General features: G+C 45.4%; 2 protein-coding genes across 8 annotated transcripts; one reads left to right on the top strand and one right to left on the bottom strand.

Moving 5' to 3' along the window:
• On the top strand, positions 1-16,401 carry zdbf2 (zinc finger, DBF-type containing 2). 4 transcript variants are annotated; one of them, XM_086263572.1, is made up of 11 exons: positions 1-2,704; positions 4,637-4,825; positions 4,991-5,025; positions 5,115-5,145; positions 5,231-5,327; positions 5,406-5,557; positions 12,162-12,702; positions 12,778-12,894; positions 12,969-13,315; positions 14,722-14,884; positions 14,956-16,401. In XM_086263572.1, the coding sequence occupies exons 3-11, from the start codon at positions 5,004-5,006 to the stop codon at positions 15,742-15,744; spliced, it is 2,259 nt and encodes a 752-aa protein (XP_086119698.1). In that variant the 5' UTR covers positions 1-2,704; positions 4,637-4,825; positions 4,991-5,003; the 3' UTR covers positions 15,745-16,401. The 4 variants fall into 4 exon arrangements, with proteins under 4 accessions (XP_086119698.1, XP_086119696.1, XP_086119699.1 ...); XM_086263573.1 differs by having other exon boundaries at positions 2-140; positions 4,735-4,825; XM_086263571.1 differs by having other exon boundaries at positions 2-140.
• Positions 16,158-23,444, bottom strand: dytn (dystrotelin). Of its 4 annotated transcripts, none has more exons than XM_086263574.1 (15): positions 23,229-23,444; positions 21,957-21,982; positions 21,060-21,191; positions 19,321-19,519; positions 19,108-19,193; positions 18,904-18,983; positions 18,766-18,837; positions 18,532-18,695; positions 18,346-18,457; positions 17,904-18,037; positions 17,668-17,827; positions 17,533-17,579; positions 17,262-17,403; positions 16,750-17,179; positions 16,158-16,487 (listed from the first exon to the last, which is right to left on the bottom strand). In XM_086263574.1, the coding sequence occupies exons 1-15, from the start codon at positions 23,261-23,263 to the stop codon at positions 16,363-16,365; spliced, it is 1,944 nt and encodes a 647-aa protein (XP_086119700.1). In that variant the 5' UTR covers positions 23,264-23,444; the 3' UTR covers positions 16,158-16,362. The 4 variants fall into 4 exon arrangements, with proteins under 4 accessions (XP_086119700.1, XP_086119701.1, XP_086119702.1 ...); XM_086263575.1 differs by having other exon boundaries at positions 19,108-19,190; XM_086263576.1 differs by having other exon boundaries at positions 19,333-19,519.
• Between the last annotated feature and the right edge of the window lie 961 nt (positions 23,445-24,405).

Genomic DNA, 24,405 nt, shown 5'->3' with positions numbered 1-24,405 from the left:
CGTTGTGTTGCAGCGAATGGATCCGTGGAAGAAGAGTCGGACCGGAACTTAAACAGAGGGGGGTAGCAACGCGCGACGGCGGAGCGCTTTTAAATCTGTGGAAACTGAACAAAAGCAAGAAGAACAACAAACAGCGGAAGGTAAACGGTTTCTGTCCGCCCTGACGTGAATGCACCGAGCCCGCAGACAGCCACTCAGCTGCTCTTTCGGCCTGACCTAGCGGGCTAACCATGCTACCGCATAGCCAGGTGCTAATGCTAACAGCTGCCGTGAGGGTAAAGCCACGTCACCGGCAGCATGACGAGCGGCGTCGTCATGGTTACCGCGAGTCCGGTTTAAGTCGGGGTTAGCGTGAGTTTAACCAGCCAGGCTTAAGAGGGGAGGTTAGCACGCGGCTAGTTAGTTTCAGTCAGAATCAACCAATTAGAGCTCGGTTCAGGCGACAGTAGCCAATCAGAGCGCAGGGAGAGCAGGGCTCTGAGTGGTCAGTCGAAGGCGCCTTTTGTTTACAAACAAATAACTGACATAATTGCTTGTTTATTCAGAGTTACCATGGAAACGGGAGCTGGTTATAAACACACTGCGTTAACCGCTGGTCACATAAAAGCAGTGAAGCTGGCAGTGTTGAACCAATCACAGGTGTTTCATGGGTCATGTGAATCTTCCACAGAAAATGATCCCTATGAGAGACACCAGAGATTTCATCAGATGGTGATAAAGATCTACACACAACATAATAAACAGTTTCAGTAACACAGCGGTGTGACAGTGAGACGCTCAGTTTAAGCTTCAGTCAGTGGTTCATATGAAATCAGTAAGTCTCACTGAAAACATCTGGAAATCAAAGAATCAGTGACAAGGTCAGCTGACCTGAAACTCTGAACATCACAATTAGATTGGTAAGAAGATGTAGCCCCGCCCCTTTCTCTATGAAGCGCCTTGAGGCGACTTTTGTTGTGATTTGACCGTATATAAATAAAATTGAATTGAATGTAAGCATGCAGGTTAAACACTGGGTTAACCTGAAGCAGCGGTCCTTCAGTCAGTAAAGCAGCTCTGCGTAAGTGGAGGTCACACAGGAGGCTGTTTAATTTACATATGAATCATTTTATTAGCAGACACACCTGCACTCAAACACCAATCACAGCACAGCATCGCCTGTACTGCACTCACATATGCTCATGTATGGGACTCCTCCCCGCTGACATGGTGTGTAACTAGGGATGGGTATCGTTTAGGTTTTATCCGATACCGGTGCCAAACCGGTACTTTTGAAATAGTGCCGGTGCTTAAACGGTGCTCAAACCGGTGCTTAAAGAATGGAGAACACAAAATTGGTCCAAAAACCTCTCATGTTCAGCTGTTTTTTTGTAAAAAGATAACAATGTTAGCCTTTTCTGCAGCTATAGGGCATATATGGTATCACTCTTGGCTGGAAGCAGTGCTTAAACAATGGAAAAAACAAACTTTGTCCAAAGACCTCTCATGTTTAGCTGTTTTCCACTTTTTCTTTGGTCATTTTAGCCTTTTTGGCCAGGGTGAAGGGAGTATCTGCCATCAAACAAGAAGACAGCCGCATGTAACTACGAGGGTGTTTGCTAGTTCACCTTACATACATTAATGTAATAACGTGGTTAGCCTACTCAACCTAAATTACACACGAACAACTTTAAGCTACTCACGCAGAGAAGAACGGCTGCTGCTGCATCATCATCCTCATCATTTCTGCTACACTGGCAGGGCTAGGGGCCAGGACTCTCCTCTTCGGGTTTTTGGGGGATGTTGCTAACTCCGGGTCCGATAACAGGCACCACACCCGCAGTAGATGTGCTCGGTGTGAGGTCTCGCAGCAAGCTATCAAATACGGCGCATTTCTCGGCTTTAAAAAAAAACGCTTTGCGTCGCCAGGTGTTTCATCAGATTCGAGGTGTTACCTCCTTTGACAGTATCACAGTATCAGCTTAAAGCACTTGTTGCAGGCTGCTGAGTTTGCATCTTTTGCTGTGAAGTACAGCCAGACTTTTGACCGCTTCGCCTTGGGCATTTTTAATCTGTAGCTCTGCTCTAAAAGAACGTATGTACCTGGCCCCACCCACTATCCTCGGAAACGTAAAATGATTGGCTAGAATCTAAAGCGTATCACAGCTCAGGGAAAAAAATCACCGAAATAAAGCACCGAAATGTGCACTGCTTTTCGGTCTGGTCACTACCGTTTATGTCAGAACGGACACCGGTACCCATCCCTATGTGTAACAGGTCATGTGACCACGAGGCAGGAGTCAAAGGCCTCCTCAGGTACGTCTCCGAGCAGATGAATAGAGCTTCGTGAAGAGCCTCTGACATTCTACTGAAAGACGTCTGATAACGTTAATGATCAGTTATCAGGGATCAGCTGTGACTCAGCAGGCGATCGTAATCTGAACATCACCTGATCCCAACCAGGTGTTCCGATCATGTACCATGGTGACGCAGCCAGGTAAGTCCCTGGTGCTGATGCTGTGTTGGTGTGTGTGTCTGACTGTATATGTGCAGTCAGATGGTTCCCGTGCCAACGGTATGCTTCCTTAACTTTAAATCAAACAGCTGCTGGCCCCGCCCACACCAGGCTGACCAAAGTGAGTGACAGAGAATAACAGCCAATGGGAGTACCTCATTCTGCAAGGGGGCGGGTTTACCAGTGTTCCTATTGGCCCGTGAAGCTCAGGTGGGCTGTCCTGTTGGCAGCTGTTAGAAGTGTTCACAGTTAAGAAACAGCTGTTTCAGGCTCTGTGACCTTTAACCAGAGGTGTGGACTCGAGTCACATGACTTGGACTCGAGTCAGACTCGAGTCATTAATTTTATGACTTTAGACTTGACTTGAAAAAATGTTCTAAGACTTGTGACTTGACTTGGACTTTTACACCAATGACTTGGGACTTGAATTGGACTTGAACCAGTTTACTTGAAAAGACTTGATATTTTACCCCAAATATAAAATTTAACATGCATATTATATAGAGATTGAAAATGTGACGTCATTCACGGGTAGAACCGCAAAGGATTCTGGGAACTCGTGGCAAGCGGTACTAGCGCACGCAGGCTTTCAATTAAAATCAGTCACACAGCGATAAAAAGAAACACAAAAATGTCAAGAAGCTGTTGTATTATTAACTGCAATAGCCGGTCGCATGACAGCCACGGGAAGCCGACGGGTAAAGAGATCGGTTGTTATCGGATTACGTCGTGGAAGAGAAATTGTTCGAGCCATGTTTCCGAAGTAACAAAGACGCGACTGGATTGCAGCCATTCAAAGATCAAATATAACGTCCTAGAACACTCCAGCTCACAGGTTAGTCTGCTCCAAGCATTTACACGAAGGTCAGTCTGCTGTTGTAGTTAATGCGTCATTTTCATAACATAACTGGTGATATAGGTTACAAGCAAGTCTGGCGCTGAACAGAAATTGTCGCGCTATGCTCCTGTGTTTATTGTGCATAAATAGTAAATTATCCTGACACAATATTGCGTTTCGCTTCTGTTATTATGGTACATTGACAAAAACATATACTTTTATTCACAGGATAAAACAGGTTTTTTGTCTCACTAATTGCCCAGTACGATTACAGCATACAGTATTATTGTCACTGCTACATTTCTGTGATGCTACCAGAAATTATTTCCACTACTAATTAATTACCGTTGAGCTCAAAGGCTATATTAATAAACGGTTAACGAATGTGTATTTATGAAGACGATTTGTGAGACTGGTAAACTTATGATACGTACGATGGTCTTTACTTTCTACACGGTGCATTTCATGGTCCCTGTACCCATCCGTCGGTAAACTGTACCTGGGCTTGTTGCAGTGACCGGAAGTTACTAAACTTCATGAGTGTATGCACTCACTCCAAGAACCGTATGATTATAAATATGCATATAAATATGCTAAGATGAGATAGCTGACTTCATCTAACTAGCAAATGTTTTCCAGGCTACGTTGGTGATACAGTTTTTTTAATGTGTATGATATTTTTGTCATGCGATTTTAAAGCTGGTCCTACAACCGCATCCAAGAATAACATGCAGCGTATCTCAGAACTGTCGGTGAAAATTATTCTTGGAGCTAGGTTTAATTGAGCTGCATTTTAAAGAGGTGCAATTTCACAATTTGTGTATATTTTCTAAGTTCACTATTTTGTATGTGTTGAGAAAAACACAGATTTTAAAATTACATGATCTAATATTTACATTTAGCATAACTGCAACATTATTTTTTCGTTTGTTTTTTTTAAAGACTCGAAAGGACTTGAAATTCAAAGTTTCAGACTTGTGACTTGACTCGGACTTTTACACCAGTGACTTGAGACTCGACTCTGACTTGCCTGACATTACTTGAGACTTGACGATAAAGACTTGAGACTTACTTGAGACTTGCAAAACAATGACTTGGTCCCACCTCTGCCTTTAACCTTAATAATTCCAACTCAACAGCCATATTACCTGTGAGCTGTGACATCACAAACCCTCACTAGGGCTGTACAAGCCCCGTCCTCACACAGCCAGTCACATTACTGAGCTGTGAGTGTGTATGATGCGATAAATAAGCACCCTCAGGTGTTTCCAACCTGGCTGCATAATGGACTGTCTGTGCTGCAGGTTTACCTGGACCAATCAGAGGCTTCCTGTCTCATGATCAGACAGGCCAGTGTGTTCCGCTGACTTCTGACCCATAATCAATCACTTCCCGTTTGTAGCTCCAGGCTCATGGACACACTCACCTTACCACTGGTTACAGCATGGAGCACTGTGACTGGAGAGAGAGGTCACTGACTGCACGTCCTCCAGGTGAGTACTGAAACCAGACACACACACCAGATGTTTCACATAGTCCCTCACAAACACACACAACTTCCACTCTGACGCCGCTGCGCCCGTACACGCCGCCATCTATCTATCTACCTGCGTGTGTGCTGACAGCTACAGGTGTGACTCTCACCTGTTTGTTTTCAGATCTCCAGTCAGGATGTCCGACTCCTCTGATGAAGGTAGAACACACACACACACACACACACACACACACACACACACACACACACACAGGTGATATCTGTCTCACACTGTGTGTTTCTTTCAGATGACCAGAGGAAGGCTGAGCCTACCAGCAGGTGAGTGTACCTGTGCAGGAGCGTTCAGCTTCTGTATCAGAGATAGGTGAGATAGGTGTGGTCACATGTGTTGTTTGTGTGACAGGATGTGGGCGGAGCCTCAGCCTGGCCCATCCAGGTGTCAGCCCAGCAGACAGGGTTACTGTGGTTACTGCAGAGTCCTGTACAGGAACCTGGACCAGGTATGCACACACGTCACAGGAGAACCTGAACGTGCCCTTAGGTCATGTGACTCTGATCACGTTGTGTGTCTTTTCCAGCACCTGTCCAGTCTCAGACACCTGGATTCAGTCCGGGCGTCCTCCAGAGGCTCAGGGTCCACCTCAGCAAGCGGCAGAAACAGACTGACTCTGCTGGAGCGCTTCCTCGAGGACGTTCTGCAGCACCACCCACATCGCTACGACGACCCCAGGTAACCCACATAGATGCACCTGTGACAGTCTTAACCTGTGTGTTCACATGAAAGGGGCGAAACTGGCACCATGTGACAGAACACGATCCCCGTGAGTGTCACCTGCTACAAACATGACACTATCAGAGGATTAAAACCCTACCAGTGAAATATTCTGAGAATTAATGTCTATGATTGCACACCAGTACTGTCACTGTCAGCTGATTAGACATGTGACCGTCCTGTCTCCGTGACAGCGAGCCGGCTAAACAAAAAGAGCTGTTATAAGCTAACATTAGGCCACCTCCTGTTAGGCTCGAGTGTCCTAAAAATTACGCTTTCCCTCAGTTTGATTACTTCCTCACATCCTACAACTTTGTCCAACAAACTTAGATCTACTTCAAAGACAAATTCATTAATGCAAACTAAAAACAGCTAACGGGATTAAGTGAGCAAAACACTTACCCACGGAAAATTTCAGGATAGCCTCAGTATCGCTGTCAGCAGTGAGCTTCTCTGACTCACATCGTTTTCAGCCTGTTCCAGAGTAAATAAAGGTGGGGGCTTCTCACATAGACAGCTGAGGTAAACGGAGGGAAAAACTCCACAGTGGCTCCAGTAGTAGAAACTCACTGTGGTTATTATGTGGTATATGGGATCTCTCTTGGATGACTGAAATATGTTTGTTTTTCTGTATTTTCAGTCTCACCTTCCCTCTCCTCTCCTTTTATCATCTGTCCGCTGTTACCCTGGTAACATGGGACCCTGGTAACAGTGGCCAGAGCTTTGTGACTGGTTTGCCAGACACCAAATATTCTAGCGCAGGGGTAGGCAACCTTTCTGATGGCGAGTGCCATTTAAAATTTCCTCAGAGGTCAGTGTGCCATATGATTGCATTAGCAATCAACTTAATAACGCTCTATATTAACAGTTACACACTATATACAGGGTGGGCCATTTATACGGATACACCGTAACAACATGGGAATGGTTGGTGATATTAAAGTCCTGTTTGTGGCACATTAGTATATGTGAGGGGGGCAAACTCCTCAAGATGGGTGGTGACCATGGTGGCCATTTAGAAGTCGGCCATCGTGGATACAACTTTTGTTTTTTCAATCCGGTTGTTCAGTCTGACGTCACTAGCCGTGTCTGGGTCTAAACTCCGCTGCAGGTCCATATATCAAACGATCACTGTGGCATTACTGAGAGTTGAAAAACTGTCTAAAGTCTTTCATCTTTAATAAAATGATCAGCGTTATGCTCTACCAGGTGTAACAATTGAGTTTAACATCCAGGCATCCATGAAAATGGAATTTATGACATTTAACGGAGTTAGAAGTTAGCAGGGAGTTAGCTCGCTAGCTTCTATCTAAATACAATATAGCATGTCCTGACTGCAGGGTTTTGGAAACAAATTCAAACGTACAGCTCTGTTATCACTTCCAGCATAAATGAAGACAGAAAACTAAACAGCAGTGACGTTTGTAGGGTTACTGAAGTTGGGCTAGCTGGTATATAATGATGTGCTACGTGACCACTAGCGACATAGCTATGTTAGCATAATATAAACAAGCTAACTTTTTTTTTCCACTCATAAAAGTTAACGTGAGTTTTCTCGGTGGTCAGAAACAAATGTAATCGCATGGCAGGATGCTGTAAAAGGACCAAACTTCAGCCAGGAGAACAACTGAGATAATCCATCCACAATACGAGGTTAGTCATTCATATACTGCTGCATGGGCTGGGCTGTAGTTACATCCTAAGGTTTTAAAAACTGAGCTTAAATAAATGATTAGCGGTAATAAAAGCCGAGGGAGGTCAACAGGGATCACTGACTGTTTTAGGAGCTTTTTGAGATCAAATAGAAGAAAATACATAACATTAAACATGTTAACAACACAAAAGCCATATTAAACGCAGACTACTTTAGACCCGGAAGTAGGATTCGTCGCGTCATCACTGAACAACCGGATAGGAAGAGGGCCATGTGACACATCAGACTTATTGGTAATGTCACAAGAAAAACAATGGTGTGCTTGGTTTCAACGTAACGTAACATAACACGCCATTGATGGCCGACTTCTAAATGGCCACCATGGTCACCACCCATCTTGAGGAGTTTGCCCCCTCACATATACTAATGTGCCAGAAACAGGACTTTAATATCACCAACCATTCCCATGTTATTACGGTGTATCCATATAAATGGCCCACCCTGTAGAACCACTTTATAGAATTATTTTTGTTCGCAGATGTTGGCAGCTATCAGCGAATAGTTATCAGCTATTTTGAAACAAAAAAAGACACTTTTTATCCATAACAAGAACTCCATAACAGCAAATGGACTGTACAACAGAAAATACAAATGCTATATATGGTCTCCTCACAAGAATGATAAGAAAACTAAGCCAATATGGCATGTCTGTTAATACAGAGACACACATGTTAGTGTGATCTCTGGTCTCCCAGGCACAGGTCTCTGAGTGTCCAGCATTCAGAGGCTACCTGAGGACACTCATGTGAGAGAAAATCTGCTCACACAGATATGTAGAGCCAAATACTGTCAATAAGGCCTCTGCAATGTTCTGAAGACAGTTAAACTTGTCAGGTAGTGATGTCCAGCAGGTGAACATGCAGCTCCATGAACACGCACAGCTGTGGATTCCAGCTGCTTCGATGTTGCATTAACTGGCATTACCTCAGCCAGTTAATGTGAGACAAATCCAGCTGCTCATTAAAGATTTCTGGTTTGATCAGAAAATAAAACATTGGTCCAAACACCTGAAAGTCCCAAAAATGCATTGTGTCTCGAGTCTACGGATGTATCCATGTATCTCCGTGGTGCTGATGCTGTGCTGAGCAGAAAGCTCCTGAAGCTTTTGAAATGTCAGAATGTGGAAAGCTAACAACGTCCCTCTCACCAGTAAGTTATTTTTAGCAGCCCGGGCATTTTGACTAAAGACTGGCCCACCAGGTATTAAAGCCATAAAGCCTTTGAATGAAAACAAACGCTGTGGTGACAGTGATGTACAGTCTTGTTGGTATATGTATGATTTCTATACATTTTACATCAGATAAAAACTTTGGTTGTAAGCTTCAGATAATTATTTAATAACAACCAGACATTTTAAATGACAATAAGGAAGTATTTCTTTGTGCCCCCCTCTCCCTGTTAATGCCCTACCTGCCCCCCTGGCAACACTTTGCTAGATCCGCCCCTGCACAGTTACCAGCTGTCAGCTGCTTAGAAAAGGATCCTGGTGTTATTTGTCTCTCAGAAACAGTTCATAACTTCAACTCATTCATGTCACCTAAAAGGTAAACCTGTTTCTCCATCACCTGTTCAGCTCTGATGATCCAGTAAGGACGTCTCCTGGTTTCATCTTCATGTTTCCCTCTCACCACATATCCAAACCGACATCATGACCAGCAGCTTTACAGCTGTGGCTCCAGCAAACATCAGCTGATACTAGAAATTAATATTAAATAAATTCTAACAACAGCTGATCAAGCTTAAAAGTGCTGTTGTTGTTTACCGCGACATCTGCTGGTTTCCTCTTTCTGGCGCAAAGTGGGCGATAAACAAACAAGAGAGAAAAGCCGATCAGCTGATCATTGATCAGTTTCATGATTAAAGTAGCAACAGGAGAGAGAATGAGAGGAGAAGGCTGTATCCCAGTTCAGGGTCTGCAGCCTTAACGATCCTCAAGGGCCGCGTACTCAAAGACCGCTAAGGCCGGAAGTGCGAGGCTTGTGAAATGGGACGGTCTAGCCTCCGTCGCACTGCCCAGGTTGCCTAGCAACCATGATACTAACAGCTGGAAACGTGTCATACAGCTTTGTTTGACAGAAATGAAGGAGAAAATCTTTTGTTCATTTGTTTGTTTCTACATGAGCTTTGATCATTCTCTGTAAGATTAAGCTCAGCTATTGAACGGCGTATATTTTAAAGTAAAGGCTTTAAAACCAAGTTAGTACAAACGTCATATCACATAATTTTGCCAACACGTGGCCAACAGTAATGTTTAATGTTCTTCGTTATTAAACATTTGCACATAAAGAAGTGACGTCATATTCAGCACTTACTTAAAGTTTACTCTTCGGGCGCCCCTCATCCGCCGTTTATTTTCGGCAAAATTATCCACACCCACCGCCGCGCTATGCATTCTGGGATATGTTGGGCCACGAAGTCTACACCGCCACATCCTTAAAATTCAGGGAAATGAAGGACGCATTTGAGGGCTGCATTTCGAGCAGCCTTTGAATTGGGACAGCCTTCGTCGTGTCGCTGTGACGTAATCAGCCTTAAAGTGCGGCCTTTAAGGCTGCAGACCCTGAATTGGGATACAGCTGAAGAGGCAGCTGTGCAGCAAAGACAGAATAACTCCACCTTTGTGTCTTTTTTCATTCTAGCTGAAGTCCGGGACAAACTGCGTCCCCTCTCAGCTCAACATGAAACGCGTAATATTTTGCGGGAGGATTCCGTCTTTTTACGGGACGGTTGGCAACTATACTAACTAACCTTATGAATTAAATAAAGTTCAACATCAGTAACATCATAGCACCCACCCAGCTGTATAGAAACTCCGTCATGCTAGCTGGTAGCAGTACGAGTTATTGTAACTGACTTTAAAAAGTCAGTATAAGGAAAATAAACTCCACCTGAACTTGGTTTATATCTGACCAGATAGACTGCAGGTCATAACTTCTTACCTGAAGGTCAGTTCACCTGACGCTGGTGAAATATTAGTGTGTCATGTATTTGTTCACGACATTTTTCTGATGGGCAAAAGTATTGATATCATGATGAACAAGGGTGGTGATTCTTATGACTTTGTGTATATAATTTGGCATTTTGTACAAATGTATGCTGATAATACAAACATGATATCATTTCATTCATTTCAAAGGTTTATTTGCATGACGCACAAACAGAGACAATTGAACGGTACAAATGTGTTGTGCATGACACGAATTCAAACGTGGTGCAGATGTGTGTCACATGTTGATCTGGCTGTAGGCTGTGGCACTTGGCCAGAGGTGGCACTGGTTGATTCGAGTCCATGTTGGTGCACACAAAGTAAACTGCACGCTTTAGTTGTGAAGCAAAAACGCTGAAACCGGAGAAATACAACGTGCGAGCGGAACGATAACGACGACTAGAGTCTCCTGATCGTTTACTCTTGCTGTCCTGTGAACGACATCGGCGTGGTGTTACTTGTTTGCTGTTTTCGCGATCGCGTCGCGCATGAGGATATCACCAGGTAAACTCGCCACATTTTTAAACATTTTGTTGTTCAACAGCATCAAGACTGACTGAGTGTGTTTGAGATAACCTCACAAGTGTCACAGATGACACATTTGGCGTTTTTTTGCTGGTCTGTAGGTAGCAGCTCCTGAAACGCAAGTCTGCCACACATCTGTTCGACCAACGCCAGTTGATCTAAACGCCAGTTGATCTAAACGCCAGTTGATCTGGAACACCGGCGGCCGCCTCGGGTCTCTCCTCGTCCTGCCTCCGATCGCCCTCATCCACGTGCTGGCCTCCACCACTTGTTAATTTTACTGAATCTGTGGAAGCTCCGCGATGCCACCACCAAACAACTGAGTTATTTTTACACACCGGCCAGCATCTGGCCAATCCACCACCTTTCATTGTTTATACCGTTACAAAAAAAAATTAAAAAATAATCATCGGGTCACCGATGGCCAGTCCAGCTATGGCCGTGCCATCAGTTAACCCTTCGCGTGCCAACTGTGGCACGCGTGCCTAGGGTTGCCGACCCCTGTTCTAGTGGATGAGAAAAGAGTCACTCTGAGGCTAACAAAGATTTGAACGTGTACATGAAGCTGAGCATCAGGACAGACCACACAGTGACTAACCTCATGTTGCTGATGGATGATCTCAGATGAAGTTTGGGCTGTTCTCAGTATCTTTTCATTTGCATTTGCCCATCAGGAACTCTCACATAAACTTTTATTGAGGGGGGAAAGTTAGCTGTGTCGTCCAGCTTCACTGTGCTAATGTGTTTATATTACCATAGCTGTAGGTAGAACACCAATATACCTTGAGGGCCGGTGTCCTGCAGGTTTTAGATCCCACCCTGGGTCTACACAGCTGAATCAAATGATTAGTTCATTACCAGGCCTCTGGAGAACTGCAAGACATGTTGAGGAGGTAATTCAGCCATTTGAATCAGCTGTGTTGGATCACGGACACATCTAAAAACTGGGGGGAGTTGGGGGCCCCTGACCTAGGGTGACTGAAGGTGGTCCACCTTCAGTCACCCTACAAACGTCACTGCTGTTTAGTTTTCTGTCTTCATTTATGGGACTTCTTTTAACTCCCTGCTAACCTCTAGCTACATGAAACTTAATAAATCCTGTTTCTTATGGATCCCTGGAAGTTAGAGTTTACAACAGTCTGCACCCTGAGACAGCTAATCACACAAGACTTAGGAGGTAGACACCCCAGTAATAAGTGAACTACCTTCATTGTAAATCCACAGTCACCCCTGAAGTTACCTGGATAGGACAGGTAGCTTCAGGGTTTCATAGCGCAGACCTCTGACAACTCAAACAAACCTGTTTATTTACCTGTCCAATTGTTTGTCCGCCTCAGGCCGTCTCACACTGACCTCCCATCAGTTTCCACCCCCCCATTGCCAAAAGCGGAGCTCGATGAAGTCCGTTTGTCCGACAACAGCCAGTCTCAAGGTACCCGGGAATGCCTGCCCAGCTCTGATGACGCTTCCTGTCACCCAGCCCGTCCGATGGAAGAAGATGATGCCTGCAGCCAGTCAGGCGACAGAGTGGGCCAGGAGAGGCTGTCTGTACCTATAAGAGAGCAGGACGAAGGCATCATTGATCACACCCACTCTCCTTACCGCAGAGCGCCGGCCTCTCAGTTGGAGACTCCGCCCCCTGTCCATAGGAAAGCCCATAGGAAGACGAACAGGAGGAAAACCAGTGAGTCCTCGTCCTCCTCGCAGCGCCCTGGAGGTCCAGGCCATGGCCCCCAACCCCACCTGACCCCCACAGACCACAGGCCTGGTCCAGGTGAGAGGCCCTGGCTCACCTGGCAGAGGGAGAGGAGGGAGGCCCACAGAGAGGATGCATTCTCCTCAGGCCACACGGACCCTCTGGACCAGACCATCGAGGAGGTTAGTTCCTGTTCCAGTACACTGATGGTTCCCAGGTGGACTTCCTGTCAACCAGTCTCTCTGTTCCACCCGCAGGTGATTCAAAGGTGCTGTTATGCCGCCATTTCCTGCCAAGATGATACAGACAGCTTCCAGCTAAGCCTCCCTGTTTCCATGGAAACACCGAGTGAAGACTGGGACTCGCCTGTGCAGGTACCTGTGGGTCCAGGGAAGAATTGGGCGTGTCCTGACAAGCGCAGACACTGATCACTGATGTCACCTTGCAGGTGGTTTTGCAACGAGCGCGAACTCTCAGTGACACACCTGCGCAGGTGAGTCAGGCGGAGGGGCGGGACCTCTGCCATCTGATGGACACGCAGGTGGACGTGGAAGATAGAGTGTACTCACAGCAGCTGCACTTTGCCCTCCACGGGCCGGGTGACAGGACGGAGGAGGGGTTCTGGACCCTACCCATCGAGGAGGTGAGGCCCGCCCCGGAGCGTATCCCAGAATCCTTCAGGGGGAAGACCTGGACCCAGATCCAGCAGGAGGACGAGGAGAAGGTGGAGAGGCTGGTGAGACAGTTCAGGCGTGGGCGCTTCATCTGCTACTTCGACACAGAGTCCCTCGCCAGGTGAGCCAGAACCTGCCAATATTACAATCCACAGGAAACAAGAAGTCAGCTGAGCTTACATAAAGCTAGTTGAGCTTACCTGACAGGGCTCTAGAGTGCGACCAGTTTGGTTGCAAATGCGACCTAATTTCTCAAAGGTGCGACAAAAAAAAATCCTAGGTTCAAGTAAAAAAAAAAAAAGTCTCCGCAACTCTGAAAGTCTCTGTGTGGCCAACAACAGACAACATTATGCCCATATCGTGGTCCAAACCAATCAGAGATAGTCAAGGTCGGGACCTCTCAGGTGCCCATGCACAAGGTAAGGTGTTCAGATATTGAGATGTTCAGTTCAAAACCTTTGAGGCACTTAATTTTGACTTTCTTTTAATTTTATATATCTTAAGATATTTTAAGTTTAAATTTCAGCTCAGTGAAGCACTTTAAGCACAAGAACTTTTTCTGCACCGTATTTTTAGGACTATAAAGCACACTTAAAATCCTTTAATTTCCTCAAAAGTGTGCCTTATGTATGAATTCTGGTTGTGCTTACTGACCACAAAACGATTTTATGTACACGGCGCTCAAAGATCTGTGAAAATGGTTCAGCATCTCTTTGGTAAGCTATGAAGCCGCACCGCTTGATAGATTGTTGGAGCACAGCTGCTACCACAGTCAGGAGCCTCGTGTAGTGATACGCACTGTGCTTCAGCATAATATTACCGTATTGTGTGTGTATAAGGACCCCAAAATGGCTCCTGTTAAGAGACATGCTTACGACATGGATTTCAAACTCTTATCAGTCACGCAGGAATAGAGCAGCTGAGAGAATTCAACATTAATGAATCAATGATACAGAAGTAGAGGAAGCAAGAAGAATGAGTTGAGTAAAGTTTATTAAAGACTTATCTGACTGTTTGGTTTCGCTTAATGCGCCTTATAAACCCGTGCACCTTATGGTCTGAAAAATACGGTAACTTATCTTTCTTGTAGAAATATGCTCCAAATAAAGAACTTTGTGTTGACAAGATTGTTAGTTAATCACTTACAAATCAATATTGTCTGTATGGACAGCAGTTAAAAACAAAGTGAACATGTAAAGCTGCGGCGTTAAGCGATGTGGTTGAAAAATTTGTGTGCACGTAACTTTTGTTACTTTTGTTGTTAGGTGCACCAGTGCAGCCATGGCAAAACGTTAGTCTAGAGACCTGCCTGAGTCTCCTTAAGTTTGCAGTTTGAGTTAGGTAGTAAAAGTAGCCAATAACATCCTGGTTAAAGATGTCCTGGATTAAGATACTTCAGGTATAAGAGCTGAAGTGGTCGCTGTCACGCAACTTTTCCACTAAAACGAGGTTTTTATTCTGCGGGTAATCCATGTTCAGGTCGTAAATCACACCCATGACTCTCTCTGCTGATGTCATCAAACTCAGGTATGGTAGGCGGAGCCAGAAAATGAAGGGGGATGCTGAACCCGAGGAGGTGGAGCCAGATGCAGGTATGCTACCCCTGCTGGACCCAGACGAGGGGGACTATGTGTATATGAGAAGAAGGAGGGGAAGGAGGCGGAGCTTCAGACTGGCATCAAGGTGTCAGGTGAGTCGTGTGACTTAGAGCGCTGTCAGTTCCTGCAAAAGAACAAGGTCTCATCTGCACTGTTCCTGCAGGTGGTGAAGGTCAGTCACAGCACTCAGACAGTCCGATTGGTCGTTCCCGCCGTGCATCAGCTATCCCCTGAGGCCCCACCCATCGACTACCCACAAGCCAATCCAGAGGCAGCTGAGAGGACACCTGTGCCAACGTGGCGTTCTCTCCCTTCGTCGTACTCCAGCATCATCACACCTGTACAGCCACGCACTTCGCTGGTCTACCTACTCTCCTCCCCATCAGGCTCCGCCCCCAACCGCATGTCAGCGTTAGGCTCCACCCACAAACGCTGCAGAAAGAAACGGCGCCCGCTGGAGCAGCAGGGGTTAAAGGTCAAATACAAACGACTTCCTGTCCGGTTCTACGACCCCGCCTCCAACCGTATCCTCAAGAACCCACCCAGAGGCCTCCTATGGCGCAGAGGCTCCACCCCCTCTGGGCCACCGCCGCCCTGTGTTCGTCAGCTGTTCAGGAGTCTGAGCCCGGACCTGAACACCGATAGAACGCCCACAGAGGTCAAAGGTCACAGCAGCAGCCTTTTGCTAAGCACGCTAAGCAGGGACTCTGCTCAGTCCGACATAACTCAGGCTCCGCCCCTCAACAGGCTGTCAGAGAGCAGAAGAGGGGCTAGAAGGGAGAGGGCACTCCCTCCACCCTCCCAGATACAAACCAGGGGTCAGGCCACACCCCTTCACCCAAGGAGGGAGGGGCTGCGCCGGGCTGGACCTGGCAGGAAACCCCCAATCTCTGCAGGCCCCGCCCCCTTACTGTCATCACGCCGGAGGAGGGGCCGCAGGTCGCGGCGATAGCTGATTTTCAAAATGAAGTCTTATTTTTCATGAAACCTGATGGTGCTGGTTATTGATGGGTTATTGATCAGTTATTCTTGGATAATGTAGCCTTTAATTAGGCTGTTAGAAGTGTATGGAAGCCTGCTGGTGCCAATTTTAAAATGAAAACTGAATCCATTTATCATTTTTACTGTGTTTGTAGTACGACTTGCCTGTCCAGGTGTGTTTTAAATGCCAGGTTTGTTTTGGCCATAATGATGTTTTCAAATCTGATTGTTTTAAAATGTTAATTTTTAAAGTTAAAAATCTAAATATAAAGTTTAATCTGTCCATTTTGAAGAGCTTTTATTGTTTTAATTTAATTATTTTAAAGTTTTATTTGGGAAGCATTGGAATAAAAATTATGAATGGATTTTATTTATTGTGTGTAAACAAAATTCGGATGAAATGTTAAAAAAATATGACAAAAGAAATTTCATGTTTTATTTAAATTCATGTTTGTAAAACATCACATGAAACATGACGACTTGATGATGATCCTGGCAGCTTCACGTCTCCATAGAAACACGTTATGTTTTGGTAACTTTTCTACAGGTGAACTTTGATACTTTTTGTATCTGTGCATTTATTTAATGTTTAAATAAAGTTTTCTAAGCTGGACGAATCAGCTGGTGAGTTTGTTTCCATAGCGTCGACCAGGTGGAGCATCGAGTCTCCCACCTGCTCAGCAGCCTGCAGAAGCTCCGCCCTCGTCCTCTCACCTGGACACAGAGTTAGAAACATGATGTAACATTAATTTTAGTGTTTGAAGGACAAAGTTATCAAAGAGATGAAGAAGAAAGGACTTGTGCTAACTGGCTTGGCAAAGAGACTGAGCTGGAAAGGATATGCAGCAGGTGTAAATGATGCACTGACTGTTACAGGTACTGACTGTCAGGTGTGTGCTCACCTGATAGGTGAGTCTGACCTTAGGCAGTCATTTCCGTTTCCTTCTGCAGTCTCAGTCACCTGTCTGTGCCTCACCTGTCTGAGTCCACCTGTGTGTCTCCAGCGCAGCCTTCAGTCGTTCTACAGTCCCCTGCAGCAGCGTCTCTGAACTACGTGGCCCATGTTCCTCCTCTTCTTCAGACAGACTGTTTCGTTCTCCTTGTAGCTCCGCCTCCTCAGGGCCATGCTGTAGCTCTACTGGATGATGTGGAGACATGCGACCTGCAGACTCCTCACAGTCTCCATCAGGTGAGGGAGGTGAGCCCTGGTGGATTGTGGGAGATGTTTGAGTTTGAAGTTCTTCCTGGCTCCACTCATCCTCTATCTCCTCTTCCTCCTCTGTTTCTTCTTCTGTGCTTTTCAGAGTGTCAGAAGTTGGCGTGATGGTTCCTCTTTCTGTGTTCTCCGTGTTGGCACTGTTTGGCATGTTGCTGGCGTGTTGTTGAGCCTCCATCTTGTTCAGAGCCTGAAGAACAACATTTTCAGCTACAACTAATAGAAGGCACCTCAGCAGTCATCAGCCAATCACTCCGCCCACATCCACTCACCTGTGTGAGCATGCCCTGCAGTTGAGCATTGTACCGCGTCAATGTTTCCACAGTAACTTCCATCTCAGAGCACCTTTCCTCCAGGATGCCCTGCTCGGATTGGACAGTGAGCCGAAACGTTTGGAGCTCCTGCTCCAACAGCCTGATGGGGAAAAACAAACAAACAAACAACATAAGGTAGCAAACTAAAACAAAACAAGATAAAAAGAAACAAACAAACATAAACACGAGGCTGATAAAACCATCTGGCTCTGTTTTTCTTTGTTCTCACCATCGGTCCCTCTGTAGGTTCTTCACGTCTGTCAGCAACGCCACTGTCTTCAACGCCAAACACACACAGTCACATGACTGTTGCTATTACATAATTTTTATGACATCACAGTACACAGTGAGTTCATCACGTCACCTGCTGACTGGACGTGTCCTCATTCGTCTGCAGAGATTTACACGAAGAAGAGCAGTGAGGAGGAGGAGCCTCTGAGGCGGCATGTGAAACACCCCTCTCAGAGGATGGGCTGTGAGACGAGCCAGCCAATCGTGTTGAGGCATCAGAAGCAGGTGGTGCTCTGAGGGGAAAAGAAATGTAATTATAATAAGATACCTAACGAGGGGGGTCGTATTATGAAAGTGTTATTTTCACACCTGTTCTCCGTCTCGCTTGGCTCCTCCCACATTAGGACCCTCTTCCAATTAGCTTCTCTCTGAGTGTGTCGCCGTGGCAGCAAGGCGTGATGAGCACTGCGCACCAACGAGGTTAGAGACTCTCTCCAGGTGGGCTGGTATAGAATGACAACTGAACTGAACAGGTTATTACGTCTTCTACAAGCGTTACCCCTCCATGTGCACCTGTGGGGATTTACCCCTCGCTTCCTCTCTGCGTCCTCTTACCTGTCAGGCTTTCACCTATTACTCCTGTTACCTTTGTCTCCTGTCACCTGTTCCTCTTACCTGTACTGTTAAATGAGTTCTTACCTGTGCCCCCTGATACCTGTTCTGTTCCCTGAGCTTCCTGATACCTGTTCTGTTCCCTGTGCTTCTTGATACCTGTTCTGTTCCCTGTGCTTCCGGTTACGTGTGTTCTTACCTGCTTGCAGAACTCGAGCACTGGATGGTGGGTTTTGTGTTTCCTGGTCTGGCGGTCAGTCAGGAAGCAGCTCTGACACACATGGACGTTCACACACTTCATACATCGATACCTGAATACACAGGTAAATCTTCGTCACACATCTGGACCGGGTTTACCCAGTTTCCAGTTTAAAATGTACATCACCTGAGCCCAGTGAAGGGGCGGGTCTTACAGATGTGACAGCGAACATTGTGCTGGACGCTCTGACTGGCTGACAGCCGGTACAGAGTGGATAACCATAGCAACAGGCATGGCTCACTCTGCAGCCATGACAACAGATGATGCTTGCTCACCGTTGGGGTCAACACCTATAAACACACATAACATGTTAACCATGACGATGGCCAATCACAGCCAGGTGTGCGTTTGTGTTCTCACCCCTTTAAAACACGACTGAACCGCCGCCTCCAAATCATCAAACACGACTTCCTCCTGAACTGCCGCAGGAACCTGAAAACACACGTTACAGAGAGCAGCAGCAGAGGCATGTTGGGAAATGTAGTGTGAGCTTTTTACCTGGATGAGGTCCATCAGCAAACACCTGAGTCCAGGCTTGCTGATGGATCCTGAAGGGGTTGTCGAGACCTGCAGCAGACCTGAAAACACCCGAGCTTTATTCTACAGGGCTGTGCATTTTATTGTGAAGGGCTGTACATTTTATTGTGAAGTGCTGTGCATTTTATTGTGAAGGCCTGTTATAGAGCAGTGTATTGTCCTCACCTCTGTACTTTAGCAGCAGGTTATCTGAGGACAGAGCGATAAGAGCAGTTTGAAGAGAGCGAGCTGAAACTTCATCGGACTGACTGCTGCAGCACACACACACGCACACGCACACACACGCGCACACACGCACACAGATTGTTACTCTGACTGGGTGCAGTCCTGTTAGTACTATGAGCACTACAAGTAATGTGATACTGTGAGTACACTGACCGGTCAAACAACCTGAACATCAGACTGCATGTCTCCTCGGTAGCTGCTGCAGTCACATGAAATGGCACGTCCTGTGATGCGCTGTGGAACATCCTGTTCAGAGCGCAGGTCACTTCCTGTCTGCTCATTGCGACGTCACTCTGAGCTCCACCCCCCGAGTGGAGAGCCGCTGTGACGTGTCGCACCAACACGGTGTCCACTAGAAACAGACAGCGATGTCACCGTAACATCTGAACATGTACAGGTCAGAGGTGAGCTCATGAAGTCAGCTGACTCTCAGGGCATACGTGCCAACCCTCCCGATTTTACTGGGAGAATCCCGAATTTCAGTGCCCCTCCCGAAAATCTCCCGGAGCCACCATTCTCCCGAATTTCTCCTGATTTTCCACCAAAACAAAATGAAAACAAAAATGAAAAACCATATCCCTGAATTCATAGCGCGGCCCAGCCAATTCCAGTTTCCAAAAATGGTAAATGGACCGGCTTACATAGCGCTTTTCTACTCATCTGAGCACTCAAAGCGCTTTACACAACTAGTGCATTCACACAAGCACATCTTTCTAAGTGCTTCATAGCTAACATTCACACACATTCATACTCCGATGGATGCATCGGAGAGCAATTTGGGGTTAATATCTTGCCCAAGGATATTTGGCACATAGACTAGGGGAAGCCAGGAATCGAACCACCAACCTTCCAATCAGTGGATGACCTGCTCTACCACCTGAGCTACAGCCATCCCACCAATGGCGGCAGCTACTTAGTTTTAACATTACTCTTATTACTCTTTCTGGGTTGCAAAATAAACTTTTAGCATATTTTCAGGCGAGAATGTAGCTGTGTAAATTTCAAATATCTAAGCCGGCGAGAACAGTAAACTCCCGGCAGATCGTTTTCAAACCCCAGCGGTCTTTGGCTACTCAGGTTAAACGTGATATATAAGGCACACAGATAACCTAAAAATGTTATTGTTTGACTTTTTTCAGTGTTTTATTTGTTCCTGAGTAAATCGGTTTGGCTGAGATTAAAGTTATTAGATTAGATTAAATAAAACTGTATTAATCCCTCGGGAGGGTTCCTCTCAGGGTTTTCACACAGCTGAATAAACGTCAAACAGAAAACTGATGAAAAAGAAGCGTGAGATGGTCGAGAAGTTATGTCAGCGTCCGGTTATATTTAGGTAGCAAGGAGCAGAAGGCAGAGTTTCACTCCACTGAGAAAGCTCGTGACATATTTTTGAGGGCTAGACCGGCACAGTCGCTCACTTCTGGCCTACCTGGCTTTCAGGGTACCCGGCCCACTTAGACCATGAAGGCCGGGTTCTCAGGTGGATGCAGCCTCTGAATTTGGACAGCCCCGGCTGGGGGACAGTAATAACTTACTTTAAATACAATTTTAAATAAGTAAACACTGTGAAATTCAAGTTTTCTGTATATGTATACCTAACCTCCCCCCTTTATGGAATGTCTCCCTAATTCTCAGGTCTCAAGGTTGGCAAGTATGTCTCAGGGTCAGTGTTAGAGCTGAACATCTGACTGTACAAGAGTACACGCAGTGCTACACAGAGTACATTAAGTGTACTGCAGTATATGTATAGTACTCTGTGTAGCACATGTACTGCAGTACATGTGCTACACAGAGTACTATACATATACTGCAGTACATTTACTACACAGAGTACAGTACATATACTGCAGTACATGTGGTACAGAGAATACACTCAGTGCACTGTTACCCACAGCAACAGAGTCTCTGCAGAGCCTGGAGCTTCATGGCAGTTCTGTAGCCCGATGGACAGATTTGATTGAAACTCTCTGATAAACAGGAAGCAAACATCTGGAAACACTGGGGAACATAAACATCTGGAAACGCTGGTGAACATAAACATTTGTGTGAACTTCATCGTCTCTGTGTCAATGCTCAGGTTCATGTACATCAGGCTTCATTTTCTTCTTACTCTTTGTACATATATGTATTGTTTGTTTGATTGATTGATTTGATTTGATTGATTAGCATTCAAATATCTCAGTGAAGCCAGAACAAAGATCTACCACAAAGCAAGAAAGCACGAGACAAGGCTAATCAAAAGGTACTGGCTGAAGCATTTGCTTATTACACCAACCCTTTTAACAAAAGATCTTTTTGCATGCAGCTCCTGTACACAGGGCTCAAAGCAAATAATAAAACAAAGCAAAAACAAAACAAACAAACAAACAAGGAAAAAAACAAAAATAACAACAACATGTATTTGTGTGTACAAATACATGAAAGTAAGCCGTTTGTAGTGAAAATGTTTGAGTCTTATGGTGACCATCAGCACTGTCAAAGGATCTCATTCAGACTGCTATCAGAGCTCCTCCATCCTCCCTGAACTCAGGCTCACCTGTCAGGCAGCACTCAGGGATCATCTTACACAAACACCCTGCTCTGAATACATAATTGAAGACAGTGTGACACTTTACTTTCAGGATGTTGATCTTAACGAACAGAACAAAGAACAGACATATTTCTATTCTGTCTCTATTTGCTTTCTGTTTGCTGTCATCTCCTCACACACAGGCTTTTGTTTTTTAAACATGTAGTTGAACCTGAGCTCAGCGGGTTTCAGGTTTCACTGAACAGTGAGGCGATCTTACCGATGGAGTCTGGATCCATGATGAGTCTGAAACACAGAATAAGCTCATTGTTGATCAGTGAGCAGCTCTTTGTGTTTCATTCAGAACATGATTATTGCCAGTGATTAATGATTGATCACGATTAAAGTTACAGTTTAATTCAACAGAGAAAAGAAACTTTAGTAACTTCAGTGTGTTTTAAAGTGCTGACTGTTTGTTTAGTTTCATGAATAATACTTTAAGTCATTCATGTATGAATTTATGTTTTATGAAGTTCACAGAGACTCAGACTTACTAACCTCTAACTAAAAGGCTGTTCCAAAGTATTCACATTACATCCATCAGTAATCAGATTACAGGTATGTGGTTACTGTGTTACAGAGGTTCAGTTATATTTGTGCACTGGGGGGATAGAAATAAATAAATAAAAACAGAGCAAACAAACTTGTGTTTCAGATGGGTGGAGATGTGAGAATCATCAGTGCCACCGAGCAGGCAAGGAAACTCTGCAGAACTCAAACTACTAAAGTTTTGATCGTTCAAATATCATCACAATACTTAAACAGATGAGTTCTAACACTGCTGTCTTCCATGTTTCCTCTCTGATCATCCTCACTGGATTACTGCAAAACTGTACTGCACATGCTGTGAATAGAAAGCACAGAGTTCATGCTGCTCTGCTGTGTCGTGGTGTTTATGGAGATGTGAGGTCAGAGTGAATGGTAAATGGTAAATGGCCTGTATTTGTATAGCGCTTTTCTAGTCCCTAAGGACCCCAAAGCGCTTTACACAACCTGTCATCCACCCATTCACGCACACATTCACACACTGGTGATGGCAGCTACATTGTAGCCACAGCCACCCTGGGGCGCACTGACAGAGGTGAGGCTGCCGGACACTGGCGCCACCGGGCCCTCTGACCACCACCAGTAGGCAATCTCACATTAGTTATAGATTATGAAACAAAAACAGTGACACTCGGTCAGGAACTCATCAAGGAACGAGCGCAGATCTTTAAATGCTCTCATGATTTCAGCACCAGAATAAACCGAGGATCAGACTTTGGGCTCAGCAGGAGGAGTAGACAGGAAGCAGGTCAGTGACCATGGTAACTGAGTCAGACTTTAGCGTTCTTTGTTTTCTAGGCTAACCCTGCTCCTGGATCAGCACAGATACTCTGGACTGTGGTGGACTCTTGTCTCATCCATGAGGAGGAGGAAGAGAGTTTGTCAGTGAGAACCATAGAAACAAAGACAGACAGAGACAGTAGAGTCTAAGTAGACACAGACTCACCTCCGTTCACTCTGTCCCAGTTGAAACCCAAGCATTGGCTGCTGAAGACACAAAGTGAAGCTGCTGATGGATGAAGGTTTCAGGTGTCAGCACACCTGCTAATCACCTGCTGCCTGTGGACCAATCCGCAGCCAGCAGAGTGTGACATCAGCTGCTTGCCAGAGCTTCATGATTTATTTAATCTCCGACTAACGATTCCCAGCCAGTCACAGCTTTAGTCATGCATTCTGAGCTTCTGACATGAGAGGGCGCCAAAACCCAGCCATCAGCCTTTGGTGAAGCTCAGAGACATTTATGAATGTCTGCCAGAGAAACTGAGAAGAAGAGCTTCAGCTGAGCTTGTCAGGGCCAGTGGCGGTCCTAGCCTGTTTGGCACCCCGGGCGAACACTCCCTCTGCCCCCCCCTCCACACACACACATAAAACATATTAAGGATTGTACATTAACATAAAACTGTTGTCGGAACCAGACTGAATTTCACCAGAGAAACACACACATGAAGAGAGAAAGAGTGTGATTTGAATGCAAACAGCCATCATAATTCATCATACAATGAGAACAGGACATATCAACAACTGACAGTGACTAATTAATATTAAAAATCTGTAACATAATGTTTGGAGTTTAGTCTGTTACTGTTACTATTTTTACCATTTCTTCTTGGAGCAACTGTAATCCACATAATTTCCTTAGGGATTAATAAAGTATTCTGATTCTGATTGTTTCAGGATGACCTGCCATTATCCAATCACACATCTGCTTACCTGCATCTTTTGCTCGTTTCTCCTTCTCTTCTTTTTTATTTTTTCTAAACTGAGCACATGATGGCTTTGAAAGTTTCTTGTCCATCTTCTATTGGTTTTAATTTTGCACTCCAGTATGAACACAAATCCCCCAAATCGAGGATCACCGCAACATAACCTAACAGACCTACACCTTAGTTCACAGATTCACTTTGTCTAAGGTTTATTTCTGGGATTTCACACAACCCAGGAGCGTCATTTACCTGACGCTCCTGGGTTGAACTATCACAAAGGGTCCTGGTGAAGAATCTGCTGGAATTTGGTGACAGGCTTCAAAGGTCAAGAAGACCAAGAAGGTATAACACACTGCTGCTGTCACCGAGCATGTGTGACAGCAGCAGCTACAGATGTGTTGGACAGCGTGTTTATTTTAT

Source organism: Aulonocara sp. 'chitande type north' Nkhata Bay, linkage group LG15, assembly GCF_057382095.1.
Source record: "Aulonocara sp. 'chitande type north' Nkhata Bay isolate Kocher_YH1m ecotype deep benthic linkage group LG15, A_spYH_male_GT1.1, whole genome shotgun sequence".
NCBI lineage: Eukaryota > Metazoa > Chordata > Actinopteri > Cichliformes > Cichlidae > Aulonocara > Aulonocara sp. 'chitande type north' Nkhata Bay.
This window is presented reverse-complemented; position numbering and strand designations above follow the sequence as displayed.